The sequence below is a fragment of the Halichoerus grypus genome, chromosome 7 (genome assembly GCF_964656455.1).
Source record: "Halichoerus grypus chromosome 7, mHalGry1.hap1.1, whole genome shotgun sequence".
Taxonomy (NCBI): domain Eukaryota; kingdom Metazoa; phylum Chordata; class Mammalia; order Carnivora; family Phocidae; genus Halichoerus; species Halichoerus grypus.
In genome coordinates this window covers 144,072,576-144,086,755 of record NC_135718.1, presented here as the reverse complement: position 1 = coordinate 144,086,755, position 14,180 = coordinate 144,072,576, and the positions used below count along the sequence as shown (strand labels likewise).

At 38.9% G+C, this 14,180-nt stretch overlaps 1 protein-coding gene across 1 annotated transcript in view; it reads right to left on the bottom strand.

Annotated features, from left to right (window-relative positions):
• Window positions 1–11,399, bottom strand: part of IARS2 (isoleucyl-tRNA synthetase 2, mitochondrial) — a 54,288-nt gene extending 42,889 nt beyond the window's left edge. The window contains exons 1-8 of the mRNA XM_078078379.1: window positions 11,002–11,399; window positions 9,625–9,747; window positions 3,526–3,685; window positions 2,331–2,479; window positions 2,197–2,246; window positions 2,006–2,115; window positions 1,833–1,923; window positions 1,161–1,276 (exon numbers count right to left, since the gene is read on the bottom strand). Of these exons, the coding sequence (XP_077934505.1) occupies window positions 1,161–1,276; window positions 1,833–1,923; window positions 2,006–2,115; window positions 2,197–2,246; window positions 2,331–2,479; window positions 3,526–3,685; window positions 9,625–9,747; window positions 11,002–11,268 (1,066 nt within the window). The 5' untranslated portion in view covers window positions 11,269–11,399. The remainder of the gene's footprint in view (window positions 1–1,160; window positions 1,277–1,832; window positions 1,924–2,005; window positions 2,116–2,196; window positions 2,247–2,330; window positions 2,480–3,525; window positions 3,686–9,624; window positions 9,748–11,001) is intronic.
• Window positions 11,400–14,180: the final 2,781 nt, after the last annotated feature.

Here is a 14,180-nt window from a genome sequence, read left to right as displayed (position 1 = left end):
AATTTAACCTGAGCACTTTCAAAAACCTTGTGAGAATGCCATTCAGCTTCTATAACAACATCTAACTTGTCAATGAAGTCTATAATACCTTCTGTGCTTAAAAAAGGGGTAGGAGGGAGTTTGGAGTAAAGAATATACTGGATCCTCTAACTTACTATATTGTACCAATAAGGACCAAATGGTATTAAATATCAAACATTTTGTAGCTTCTTCCCTGCTTTTGACATAAAACCCTTTTTATTTTTGTTAAGATTACTTAAACTTCTAACCGGCTTGTATCTGAAATGATACATTTAGAGGGCTTCTCTGTTTAGCTAGGCAATCCTTCCATTTTGGGATGTCTCTATTCATTCTATTTGTGTGATTTTTTTAAACTTATTTATTTACTTTAGAGAGAGAGAGAGAGCACAAGCAGTAAGGGCAGAGGGAGAGGAAAAGAGAATCTCAAGCAGACTCTAAGCTGAGTGTGGAACTTGACTCAGGGCTCGATCTCACAACCCTGAGATCACGATGAGCCAAAATCAAGAGTTGGACACTTAACCGACTGAGCCACCCAGGCGCCCTGTGATTTTTTTTTTTAAGTAAGAAACTCAAGAAACTCAAAGATGTATCATCCCTAAAGATCAAAGAGGATTTTAAATTTCCCTAGATTTTAGTAATTATATTTCAAAACCAGTCAATACTTTAGAAGTCCCAAATTATAGATTAAGGATTCTTTTGATAGAAGTACAATCTTTGGAATAATTTTCAGAATTTACTAAGTTTCCTCATTAAAATCATACACCAAAAAATAAAGATACTTATTTCCTTCCTTGCACCTTTGATTAAATCAGATAAAGGTTAATTTTTAGTGATTTAATTTTGAATAAAATTTTAAAAGGATATTTGTATATTCTACATTGTTCAAAGGACATTTACCTAATTTTACATTGGGCATTTGCCAGAAATACTATTGTGCTTTTGTCAGTGTTCATATTTTCTATACTCCTACCATGTTTAATATATATTTTCCTTTAGAATAATCAACGCAAAATATATTCTAGAAAGGTAGAAGCCATATCTGTTTCAATTCACAACGCAAAATATTTAGCAAAGTAGTAAACTCAAATCAAATGGATATTCTGATGACTGTGATGGTCAGAATATCTATAAGCCTTTACCTGAAAATGCTGAAATAACCTCAAATGTTGTTTCTAAAGCAGAAGCAACAGGTGTTACTTTATCTGCAGCAAGTATATACAGCTCTCCAGATTTGGAACATTTCACAACAGCATACCTAAAATAAAATTTTAAAAGAAAATTACTAATAATGAAAAAAGAAAAGCCACAGATAGGATTTTAAATGTTTTACATCATTTTAGGAAAACAAACTTCAAGATCAAAAAAGCACTACTTTCAAAGAACTTCATCTGTTACATTTGTTTCATTTTTCTTTTCTTTAAAGATTTTTATTTGAGAGAGAGTGAACAAAAGAGCACAAGCCTGGGTGGGGCAGGGGTGGAGAGGCAGAGAGAGAAACAGACTTCCCACTGAGCAGGGAGTCCGATGCGGGGCTTGATCCCAGAACACTGGGATCACGACCCAAACCAAAGGCAGATGCTAAACCAACTGAGCCACCCAGGTGCCCCACATTTGTTTCGTTTTTCAAAAAAGCTGGAATTGAGGGCTAAATGGAATCATATAAAGCTTAATAAAATCTATATGAACATCACAACTAAGTTATAATTCACTAAATTTTAAGAGAACAATGGGATGAAATAAATCCAAAATAATGCTAATGATGGAATCAATCCTATTTATGGATAAAACAAAAAATACAGTAATATACTTACTTTGCGTCTGGCATATAACAAACAGCTTGATTGGCTGGAATTGTCCAAGGCTGGGTGGTCCAGATTAAAAAACTAACAGGAGATGAGCCATCTGTGAAAATAAAATTTCAAATATGCTTGCAAATGTTACAATTCCGTAACTTTAATAAACTTAAGCAATGAATAAATCTTACCTATGAGAGATACCAACTTGGGAGAAGGCTTCAGGAGAGGGAATTTTACATATATTGAGCGACTGACATGCTCAAGATTATACTCAAGTTCTGCTTCAGCCAATGCAGTTCTAAGGTTTAAGAATATTAGACATAAATATTTGAGGGACTCACAAAATTCTCCACTTTAAATACCAAAAACACATACGTACCTCGATGAGGGAGACCAAAACACAGGTTTGTAAGATCGATAAATCAAGCCCTATAAAAGACAAATATATGCTATAAAAGCTGGAATTTTAGAACACATAATTTAACATACCAAAGGAAAAAAATACTTCATTACCTTCTCATACATTTGGTAGAAAATTCTCAACTGTTGGGCCTCATATTTTCCATCAAATGTATAGTAGCAATTATTCCAATCTGCCATTATTCCCCAACGAATAAACGCTGATCTCTGTTTCTTAATTGCTGCTTCAGCAAATGATCTAGCTAAAAAAAAAATTAAGAGAGAAAAGCATTTGAAAACCAATAAATTCTTAAACATGGTTTAGTAGGTCTCTAAACAGAGGTATTGCACACAGGGTATATACTATAAAATGTATTTAACAGGAAAATTATTTTGAAAGTATAAGTGTTCAGAAGATAACTAAAATTCTAAAATTAATCAGAATTTCAAAAATATTTTCCAGACTTTATACAATGACCTTACATTTAAAAAAAAATAAACTGGAAAAAATATTTTTCATTATCTCTTAACTTGAGAAAAGATAAGAGAATGATTCTTACTTCATTATACACAGAAAAAGTAATCAGTACATCTAGTTTAAGCCAATTATAAGATGCCCTACAGTGAAGTAAAAAATCTTCACAATCATATCTAAATATACAATAGTTTTAGAACACAAAATTCCTTCCTGACCCAATCTACTGAAGGATCAAATGAGATTAATTTAAAAAAATATAGGGGCGCCTGGGTGGCTCAGTCGTTAAGCATATGCCTTCGGCTCGCCCAGGGTCCTGGGATGGAGCCCCACGTTGGGTTCCCTGCTCTGCAGGAAGCCTGCTTCTCCCTCTCTCTCCCACTCCCCCTGCTTGTGTTCCCTCTCTCGCTGTGTCTCTGTCAAATAAATAAATAAAATCTTTACAAAAAAAAATTTTTCTTAAATATATATATGTATTTTAGAATTGACTTTTAGTCTAGCACTCGAAATAGGTCAACAAGCTCCAGCCAGGAAAGTAAATAAAAACACTGAGCACAATAATAATTTCACAAAATATGAAGATCAAAGAACTGAAAAATGGACTTGGAAATGCTCACAAAATCTTTCCTTTAGTTTCTGAACATAAGTTCTCACAAAAGTCAATTAAACGAAATCTGAATTTTCTGTGACAAAAATTGGTTTCTAACAGATCCCATTATAGCCAAAAAAACAAAAACAGAAAACAACAGAAAGTCTCTTCAATTAAGCCCTGGCTTTTCCAAGGAACCAGCATTTAAGAATAACCATTTCAAAACAGAAACAGAGATTATTTACCTTTCTCTCTAATTTCCACAGCTGAGAGATTCTGAGCTTTTCCACCAAGTTCTGATAATACTTTTATTTCAATGGGTAACCCATGACAATCCCAGCCTGGCACAAAATGTATTTTGGAACCTCTCATCATATGGTATCGATTGGCTATATCCTTCAAAATCTGCAAAGATAAGATGATAATCATCATTCATATATAAAGCATGTGACCTTGTTTTATTCCTTTTTAAAAATTTTTTAATTTAAATTCAATTTAGTTAACATATAGTGTGTTATTAGTTTCAGGGGTAGAATTTAGTGATTCATCAGTTGCATATAAAATACCCAGTGCTCATTACATCACGTGCCCTCCTTATTACCCATCACCCCAGCCCCCCACCCACCTCCCCTCCAGCAACCCTCAATTTCTTATAATTAAGAGTCTCTTATGGTTCACCCTAGTTATATCTCTTTATATCACTGTAAAACACTGAGAAAGCCCAATTTTAAAAGGATTTCTATAAGCAAAATAACCTATTAAATCTACTACCTCAACCTATTTTGTTTTATTGATCAGAACAGATAACACTGCATTATATTCCTATCTGGTAAAGCGATGCGTTCCTTGATCTTTCTTTAAATTTTGACTATTCAGGAGCGCCTGGGTGGCTTAGTCGTTAGGCGTCTGCCTTCGGCTCAGGTCATGATCCCAGGGTCCTGGGATCGAGCCCTGCAACAGGCTCCCTGCTCTGCAGGAGGCCTGCTTCTCCCTCTCCTACTCCCCCTGCTTGTGTTCCCTCTCTCGCTGTGTCTCTCTCTGTCAAATAAATAAAATAAAAAATAAAAATAAATTAAAAAATTAAAAAAAAAAATTTTTGACTATTCAAACACATTTACTTTCCAGATTTACTTTTTAGCCATTAAGTATGTTAAAAAATTTTTAAAAATATTTTCTTTGTTGTTTATGATTATAAGAGAAATACAAGCTTTTCCAAAAAAAAAAAAAAAAGAGTAATATAGGTTCCTTGTTCTAAAAAAAAAAATACAAATGTTATAGAAATAACAAATATTAGGTTTAAAAATTTTTTTTGCAAAATTAGATCCTAATGTAACACTGTTTTAAAACTTGTTTTTCGGGGCACCTGGGTGGCTCAGTCGTTAAGTGTCTGCCTTCGGCTCAGGTCATCATCCCAGGGTCCTGGGATCGAGCCCCGCATCAGGCTCTCTGCTCAACAGGAAGCCTGCTTCTCCCTCTCCCACTCCCCCTGCTTGTGTTCCCTCTATCGCTGTCTCTCTCTCTCTGTCAAATAAATATATAAAAAATCTTTTATAAAAAATAAATAAAACTTGTTTTTCCTCCTTCAATTAATAATATTTGGACATCTTTCATGTCAGTACAGATATATCTGCCTAATTCTTTTTAAGATTCCATACTACTTCATTCCCAAGATTTATTTAATCAAATCCCATTAAGGACAGTGCTGAAAAAGAAAAAAAGTCAATCCAAAATCCTAGATGCAGCAAAAATTTACTTGAAGGATAAAAAGAAAATCAAGAACACAGTGACTAAACTGACAAATTCAGTGGAGAGCTTCAGCAGCCCACGTGACCCATCAGAAGAATCAGTGAAATAAGACAGATCATTTGAAATTATCCAGTTAAAGGTATAAAAGATACAAGAATGAAAAAGAATAAAGAAAGCCTTCAGAACTAATTTGAAACCACTTAAAAAAATAATCTATGCTTTATGAGAATCCCAGAATGAAAAGAGAGGGAAAAAGAATCAGAAAGTTTATTTAAAGAAACTGTAGCTGAAAAAAAAAAAGAAAAGAAAAGAAAAAGAAACTGTAGCTGAGAACTTCCTAAAACTGGGGAGATATTTGGATATCCAAGTTCACTAAGCTCATACATTCCCAACAAATGCAACCCAGAGATCTTCTAAAAGACACACTATAATAAAACTGTCAAAAATCAAAAACAAAGTAAGAACCTTGAAAGCTGCAAGAGAAAAAAGCTTGTCAATTACAAGACTCCCCTTCCCCCATAAGGCTATCAAATTTCTCTGCAGAACCCTTGCAGGCCAGGACAGAGTAGAATGACACATTCAAAATGCTGCAAATAAACTTCCAACCAAGAATACCTCACCTGGCAAAGCTGTCCTTGAGAAATGAAGGAGAAATAAAGACTTTCCTAGACAAACAAATGCTGAGGGAGTTCTTCACCACTAGACCTGCCATACGAGAAATTCTGAAAGGAGCTCTTTAAGATGAAATGAAGGGATGCTATTTACTACCAGGAAAACACATAAAAATACTTAAAGTAAGTATATAGTCAAATTGAAAATACCCCAATAGTATAATATGTTGGTGCATTTATGCCATACTCTAATATAAAAGACCAAAGGACAGGTGCACCTGGGTGGCTCAGTCGGTTAAGCATCCAGCTCTTGATTTCAGCTCAGGTCATGATCTCAGAGTCATGGGATCCAGTCCCGCATCAGGCTCAGCCCCGAGTGTGCAGCCTGCCTCAGATTCTCTCTCTCCCTCTCCCTCTGCCCCTCCCCCACCCCACTACCCACCCGCCCCGCGCCACAAACACACTCACTCTCTCCAAAAAAAAAATAGCCCAAAGGACAGAAATATTAAAGATAATTATAGCTACAATAACTTGTTAGTATATTCACAATATAAAAAGATGTAAACTGTGACATCAAAACATAAAACAAAATGTGTTAGAAGTAGTAACAGGAGAGAATTTTTTGTATGTGATTAAAGTTGTTATCAGCTTAGAAGACTGTTATATTTCATGTAAGCCTCATGGTAATCAATGAGGGAAACAAAGGCAAGAGAAGTGAAGTTTAAATTAAATCTCCTGGGGCAAATGGGTGGCTTAGTCCTTAAACATCTGACTTTGGCTCAAATCATGATCTCAGGGTCCTGGGATCAAGGCCCTTCACTGGGCTCCGCACTCAGCGGGGAGTCTGCTTCCCCCCTCCCTCAGCCCCTCCCCTGACTTGTGCTTTTTTTCTCTCTCTCTCAAATAAATAAATAAATAAAATCTTTAAATAAATGAATAAATCTCCTTACAGCTTGCACCCCACTGATACCTGAAACATGCAGAGCATGACCTTCCTCAAGGAACTCATGGCGGCCTTACGCCTTAATGTTTATGTTTTATTAAAGACTAAAAGTAACCTTAACAGCAGCTAGACCCTCAAGGTCCTGAAAGCCTTGCTTCCAAATTCCTTAGAGACTTACACTATCCCTAACCCCCACTAATTAAAAAGTATTCAAGAATGGATAAACGTACACAAAAAAACTGATACACTAAGTTAACTGAAGGAAAAATGGAAATCATATCATCATCTCAATAGAAGCAGAAAAAGCATCTGACGAAATGCAACATCCTGGGGTGCCTGGGTGGCTCAGTCGTTAAGCATCTGCCTTCGGCTCAGGTCATGATCTCAGGGTCCTGGGATCGAGCCCCACATCGGGCTCCCTGCTCAGCAGGGAGCCTGCTTCTCCCTCTCCCTCTGTCTACCACTCTGCCTACTTGTGCTCTCTGTCAAATAAATAAATAAAATCTTTAAAAAAAAAAAAAATGCAACATCCTTCCATGATAAAAGATCTCAACAAAGCGGGTATAAAAGGAAATGTACCTCAACATAATAAAGACCATATATGATAAGCCACAGATACCATCATACTCAGTAGTGAAAAGTTGAAAGCTTTTCCTCTAAGATCATGAATAATACAAGGGTGCCCACTCTCACCATTCCTATTCAACATAGTATTGGAGGTCCTGCCAGAGCAAATGGGCAAAAAAAAGAAATGAAAGGCATCCAAATCAAAGGAAGCAGTAAAATTATGTTTACGGATGTTAACTAATTGTGGTATTCATTTACCAATACATACATACATCAAATCATTGTGTTGTAAACCTTAAACTAATACAATGTTATACGTCACTTACGTCTGAATAAAATGGGAGGGGGCTAAAATTAGTTCTCTCAAAAAATTGCAGACTGATGCTATTTATTATCTACCCCACATAAATGACCTGGTACCTGCTAGTACTCTCAAAACTCAGCTTAAAGATCACTTCCTCAGGGAGATCTTCTCTGACACTGAAGTCAAAAAGTTATTCTAAAATTTACCTGGAAAAGCAAAGAAACTGACATTGCTAAAGCAATTTTGAAAATACAATGGGAAGAATGAGACTACCCAATTTCAAGACTTATTCTGTAGCTACAGTCACCAAAACTGTGGTATTAGCAGGACAGACACATAGATTAATGGAACAGAATAGAGAATCCAGAAATAGAGCCACACATATTTGCCCAACTGATTTTTTTTTTTTTAAGATTTTATTTATTTATTTGACAGAGAGAGACACAGCGAGAGAGGGAACACAAGCAGGGGGAGTGGGAGAAGGAGAAGCAGGCTTCCCGCTGAGCAGGGAGCCCAATGCGGGGCTCGATCCCAGCACCCTGGGATCACGACCTGAGCCGAAGGCAGACGCTTAACGACTGAGCCACCCAGGCGCCCCTGCCCAACTGATTTTTGACAGTAGTACAAAAGCAACTCATTAGGGAAAGATAGCCTTTTCAACAAATGGTGCTAGACATCCACAGGGAAAAAAATAACCCTCAGTGTAAGTCTCATACCTTCCATAAAAGTTAACTCAAAATGTGACATGGATTTAAATGTAAAATGTAAGTTTTAGAAAAAATAAAGCAGAAAATCTTTAGGCTTAAAGGCTTGGCAGAGTTTAGACATTACACTACAAGTTATGATTCATAAAAGGAAAAACTGATAAACTGGACTTCATCAAAATTAAGAACTTTTAGGGGCACCTGGCTGGCTCAGTCAGAAGAGCATGCAACTCTTGATCTTGGGGTCATGAGGTTGAGCCCCACACCGGGGGTAGAGATTACTTAAAAAAAAAAAGAACTTTTACTCTTCAACATATCCTGTTAAGAGGATGAAAAGAAAGCTACAGACTGGAAGAAATAGTTGCAAATCACGTATCTCACAAAGGTTTCAGACCTAGGCTATATACATAAAGAACCCTCAAGACCAACAGTAAGAAAAACCCGAACAATCCAGGTAGAAAATGGACAAGGTCAAGGCGCCGGCAGATTCAGTCCGGTGAGGGCTGCTTTCTAGGTTCACAGACCATCAGCTTCTCACAGAGCATAAGGGAGACAAGGAAGCTCTCTGGGGTCTCTTTTGTGAAGGTGCTAATATCACTGATAAGGGCTCTGCCCTCATGACTTAATCACTTCCCAAGGCCCCCAACTCCAAGTACCATCACATTAGAGATTATTAGGCTTAAACATATAAATAAATATAAATTTAGGAGTAGGGAAGAACAAATATTCATTCTACTTTCAGTCTAACATTTATATATTTTACTTGTCTTCTTATGTCTTTCCTGATCAGAGCATAAGCTCCATAAAGACAAGACTCATCTCTGTTTTGTTCACTGCAATTCCCAGAGTCTCGAAAAATGTCTGGCACATAGTAGGTGCTCAGTAATTATTTACTGACTAAAATATTTACTAGAGTAAAATAACAATAAGCTCAAAGCAAATACCAGGGATGTTATTTTTCACACAGCACTAAAACTGTTTATTGTTGCTTTCTATTAACACATTTTAGTTTTGGGGCACCTGGGTGGCTCAGTCATTAAGCGTCTGCCTTCGGCTCAGGTCATGATACCAGGGTCCTGGGATCGAACCCCGCATCGGGCTCCCTGCTCAGCGGGAGGCCTGCTTCTCCCTCTCCCCCTGCTTGTGTTCCCTCTCTCACTGTCTCTCTCTGTCAAATAAATAAATAAATAATCTTTAAAAAAAAAAAAGACATTTTTGTTTTGGGGTGCCTGGGTGGCTCAGCTGGTTGACTGTCTGACTCTTGATCTCAGCTCAGGTCTTGATCTCAGGGCTGTGAGTTCAAACCCCTTGCTGGGCTCCACCCTGGGTATGAAGCCTACTTAAACACAATTACTTTTACCCATCAATGCAAATTTACATAATTGTCATAAAATTAGAATACACTCTTTTGTAAAGCGTACTTAAATAAAGGTTTTTCCCTCAAGTTTTATAAATTAAATTACAATTACCTTATTCAAAGTATGTCCAACATGTGGGTCACCATTTGCATAAGGAGGTCCATCATGAAGACAAAATTCTGTTTTTACTTTTCTTTCTCTTTGCCATGAATAAAGTTCTGAAAATCCACATTTCTGTTTAAAAAGAACCATAACGTCTGAACATCAACCAAATACATACCCCCTGAATCTTACCATAAATAACAGCCAGCATTTGCTTATTTCTTATCCCATACCAATGTACTGAACTCTAAAACCCAATGGTGAGGCTTCTAAAATGCACATCTGAGTCCTCATCTTTTGTTTCCCCATAGGCTTCAGATTGAAGTTTAAGTTCTTTATACAGTAAACAGGGCTCTACAAAAGTTAGCACCACCAAATTCTGGCCAGTCTCTCAGCACTCCCCACCATCCACTCCTCAGTCCTGCCATGCTGAGGGGCCTGTAGATTACATCCCAGCCCACGCCCACACACACTCTTATTCTTGCTCTCCTTTGGCCTCAACACTACCTACCAAATCCCAACAATACTCACTGCAGCCCTACTTCCTTTCTCGCATCTAGTGCGTACCCCTGGCCCAGGCACTTTGCTCTTATGGGCTGTTCCCTTATTTGAAAAAAAAAAATGTTAATAGCCAATTCACAGAGCTGGTGTGAAAAATACATGAGGAAACGTTTGAAATTGTCACAGTTCCTGGCATATCCATGATACTGAATAAAACACTTTAAAAAAGTAGATGGCTAAAACAGGTTTGAGTCTAGAGCTCTGATAATTGCCATAAGAATATTTAGGCTAAGCAAATTTACTTAACCTATATATGCTGAATATCAGGGATTTTAAAGACTCCAAAATTACAGAAGCTAACAAGCGAATCTGCCCTTAGAAAGTTCAGTCTAGTACAGGAGACAGATGCAGATTTTAGGAAGGGGACTCTGAGGAAGTACAGCTACTCTCTTCTGCAAACAATTCAGAATTCCAACTAGGCGCCTACTGACACCACAAAAGTAAGCTTCAACTTTCCCACAAAATCGAATTTTTATTTATATGTGTCCATGTTAATTTGCTTTTCAGAAGTTACTGGGAAAGTGTCCAAATCCAACTTTTTTTTTGCCTAAAAAAATGAGACTTATATTCAGTTCTGTGCTGCTATGTGAGCATCCCCCTTAATACTCTGCTCTGGAACCTCTGAGGGATTCACCTAGAGGTTTTCAAGCAAGAAACCCTGAGATGAGCAGATGATTTCCACTGGTCCAGCCATAACACCCCCGCCCAAACGGGCCCGGAGTCTGCGGCCAGGTCCCACCCGCCAGGGGCGTGGTCGCCCGGAGCGGCGGCCTGGGCGGGCCCGTCTCCCCTTCGCCCCAGGCCAGGTCGGGCCTCCCTGCCCACCTGCTGGATCTCCAGCTCCGTGTCGGGCTGCTGGCGGCCCAGCAGCTTCATGGGGAAGCTGGTCTGCGGCAGCAGCACCGTGTCCCGATATCTGCCATTATTCGAGCTCTGCAGCTGGTTACTGGCCCCGGTGACTGACCGCACCAAAAGCCTCCTCGTCGTCCCTCGCCACCCCGGTTGACAGCGAAGGCGGGGCGGCACCCATAAATTCCGGGCCGCGGCCAGAGCGGCGGCTCCCGGCCCGCGCGGGAGCAGCCCCCAACGCATAGCCAGCCACCCCCGGCCTCCCCGTGAGCGCCAGGACCTCCGCGGGAGGCTCCCGCCGGGGTTCTGGAAAACCGGGACCCCAGAGGACCTCCGCAAGCTCTGCCGGAGTGCGCACGCGCGCGGGGCACGGAAGGGGCGGGAAGCAGGCCCTTCCCAGAGACAGCAGGAAGGCAGCCACCCCGGGTCTTGGCGGCAACCGGGGCGGGGCCGGGCAGACCCTGAGGGGCGGGGCAAGGTGTGATGGGCCTGCCCGGGCTCAGATTTCAATCACAGAGCCCTGACTTTAAAGTATTTTAGTACATCCAGTATATATAATATATAGCAAATATTTAAGATATTTTTAGTATATCCAAGATATTATCACTTCAACCTGTAATTAATATAAAATTATAAAGAAGATACTACATTCTTTGTCTTCGTACTGAATCTTTGAAATTCAGTATGCATTTTACACACGCCGCATCTCAGTTTGGGTTAGTAATCTGCCACGCGCTCAACAGCCACACAGACTATGACTACCTCGGGGGGCAGCACCTCTTTAGCTGAGTGCAAAGTTCAGTACGGATATTATAAACCAACCTAATTATGTAATTTTCAGATTCCCTATATCCCTGTTATGTCCCACTCCTACAGAATACTATATATAGGGTGTAGGACTTGAGCTCTGGTTTCTGACAGAAACCCACTTTTCTATCCCACTTTTTGAAAGTTTGTGCTAGGCCACCTTTACAGAAAAAAAGTGAAAATAGCATTCATTACATTAGTACCTGTTTTCCATAACAAAGAAAACGAAGGAGATTTTTGCTTTTATGAAAAAAAGTGAAAATAGCATTAAGCATTAGTTTTGCAGCAAGACTTCATAGAGGCAGCAGGCACCCAAAGCCACCAGTGTGGCCCCGCCAAGCTCCTGCCCTGGGCACTACTCTCAGCATCTCAGCATCAGCTGCTAGCCCTTTGAACTGTGTCCATGAGCATCTGTGCTCTATCTCGATTTATTTTGTGCATCTGTTAGCAAGATGTGTCCTAAGGTATCAGGAAAGCTTAAGAAAGGTTATTTTTGGGCATCTGGGAATGCTAAAAATTTTTTCCATGTAAATTAATGGTAACTGCTTCTTTGCTTTACTCCATTTAGGCTTATGAAAGTTTTCATAGGAACACTCTTCTTTCAGCTAGCAGGGGAAACCTGTATTTGGTTGGCCAGGTCATAGTAGTTCACAACTGTTACCTTTTCATTGTAAAGTGTACCTCTTCCTATTCATAAGACACAATATCTAGAAGACTTGGCTTGCATAGATAAAAAGATTGACCAATTTCCTACAAAAATAAAAAGAAAATTTTATATGGAAAAACATACCGCAAAGTAAGAAGGCAAGTGGCAAACAGTAAGCATTCAGTGTCAGTCTTTCACCAGGCCCTGTTCCCAACTCCTTAGCTCATTTAATCATTAAACCCCATAAAGTGAAGATATAACATGCCAAAACAACCCCCCGCAGTGAGGCAGGTATTATGGTTATTGCCATTTTACAGATAAGGAAACTGAGGCACATAGTGTTAAGTAACTTGCCCAAGATCACACAACTAAGAAGTGGCAGAGCTGGGATTCAAATCCAGGCAGTTGGGTTCCAGTACCCATATGGATAATCACCATACTATATTGCCTCCCCTACACTATACTGTGGGAGAAAACATTTGCAAACACATTTTAAAAATTAATATCCAGGGGCGCCTGGGTGGCTCAGTTGGTTAAGCATCCAACTCTTGATCTCAGCTCAGGTTTTGATCCAGGGTCATGAGTTCAAGCCCTGCATTGGGCTCCATGCTGGGCATGGAGCCTACTTAAAAAAAAATTAATATCCAAAATGTATAAGGAGCTGCTACAAATCAGGAAAATAAATATAAACAACCCAATGGAAAAAAAGTCAAAGGAGAAGAAGAGGCAATTCATAGTGCAATGGAAAAGGCCAATAAACCTACTCAAACATACTCAAACAAAGACACTCAACTTCAGGAGTGATCAAGGACAGGCAGTTAAAACAAGATACCATTCCCATCCAACAGATGAAAGCAAAAATTAAGAAGTTTGATAACAAGGACTGGAGGGTGTATGAAAGTGATCTCACACTGTTGGTAGTAATATATAATTTGTACTGCCTTTTTGAATGGCAAGTTGGCAGTATCTGTCACCATTTCAAAGGCATTTCACTTTGGACCTGCAATTCTGCATCTGAGAATCTATCCTGTGAACTTTAGTCTCACAGGAGCGCAACAATAAACGCACAGAGAAGCTCTTCTAACCAACCCCTACATAACACATTGCTGAATTCAACAGTGCTCTCCATCTCCCCATAAATCCTGTACTGAGGGTACACTCAGCCCTCAGAGCAGAAGGCTACTCTCCATGACACCTGCACACTTTTCTCCTGTTGAACTTATAGTCAGTTATGTCTATCCTTAAACTTATTCAAGCCAGTTGTAATTGTTATATAATTACTTAATTTAATTATAAGAACTAATATATGCTTAAAATGGTAAATTTTGTTATATATATTTTTACCACAATAAATGGTCTGCCTTAAGTCTCAGGGTGATTATGAAAATCAGATGAGATTGTAAGGTAAAAGCTTTCCCAAGAACTCCATGTAATGGTAGCCCCGTTTGTTGATATTGCTCTCTGATCAGAGTTTTTTTTAATGGAAATTATTGTTTGTTTCTAATTATAAAAGTTTGGGAGTTACAAAAGAGCACGCAGAATCAAAAATTGTTCACTGACTGCTCTCTTCCCAAAACCAATTGTTTTTTTTTTTTCTCCTTTAATGCAAAGGTAATTGCTTTTATGAAAACTAAGGGGAATTCCCTAAAGAGTCTGGTAAAGACAAGTCTCCAAAACACAAAACCAACTGTTGTTGAATTAG